The 763-nt window shown below is 58.6% G+C and overlaps 1 protein-coding gene across 1 annotated transcript in view; it reads left to right on the top strand.

Moving 5' to 3' along the window:
• Positions 1 to 486, top strand: part of NGA_0468600 (chloride channel protein 7) — a gene marked incomplete at both ends in the record, with an annotated part of 872 nt that extends 386 nt beyond the window's left edge. The window contains 2 exons of the mRNA XM_005853924.1: positions 173 to 211; positions 362 to 486. Coding sequence (XP_005853986.1) covers positions 173 to 211; positions 362 to 486 — 164 coding nt within the window. The remainder of the gene's footprint in view (positions 1 to 172; positions 212 to 361) is intronic.
• Positions 487 to 763: the final 277 nt, after the last annotated feature.

Here is a 763-nt window from a genome sequence, read left to right as displayed (position 1 = left end):
TTCACAGGCATGTTCTCCCGGCATTACACGCACCGGAACCGATGGAGGAGACGAGGGGACAGAAAAGGGGAGAGGACGCGCGTGCGAGTACCTTGTCCTGTCTGCGTGCTTTCTCCCGGTAGCGTCTTCTAAGCCACCGTGGATATTCATGTTTTTGCACATGTCGCCACAGGGACTTTTGCGGATTCCGGTACCTACGCGCTTGTGGGTGGTGAGTGCTCGCTTTTGGTCTCATCCTTCCATTGCCCTTTTCTTAGGCTTACGCGTAAAGAGGCCATCCCTGAATCTCCTCACATACACCATTATCTCTTCCCACCCCCTCCTTTCTCCCTCCTTTGTCCCCCCTCCCTCCCCCCGACAGCGGCGGCGGTCCTGGGAGGTATGGCTCGGATGACGATTTCTCTGACCGTGATCCTCCTCGAAGCGACAGGAGACATGCAATACGTAGTACCCCTCATGATCACGCTTATGGCGGCGCGCTGGTAGGAAGGGAGGGAGGGAGAGAGGGAGGGAGGGGAGGAGGGCCAAGGGAGGAGGGAAGAAGGAGAGACTTGCCAGGAGAAAAGGGTGCCGCAGGTCGAAAAGGTGTCAATATCAGGTGGAGTGCAGGCACGGCTCTGTCTAACTCTGTGCCCGGCCCTCCCTCCCTTCTCTCGCGCCCTCCCTTGCAGGGTGGGCAATCTGTTCGGCGAGTCGCTGTACGACATTCATTCCCGCCTGAAAGGATACCCGGTCTTGGAACCCGATATGCCCCCTGCCGCCA

The sequence above is a fragment of the Nannochloropsis gaditana genome (assembly GCF_000240725.1).
Source record: "Nannochloropsis gaditana CCMP526 unplaced genomic scaffold scaffold681, whole genome shotgun sequence".
NCBI lineage: Eukaryota > Eustigmatophyceae > Eustigmatales > Monodopsidaceae > Microchloropsis > Microchloropsis gaditana.
This window is presented reverse-complemented; position numbering and strand designations above follow the sequence as displayed.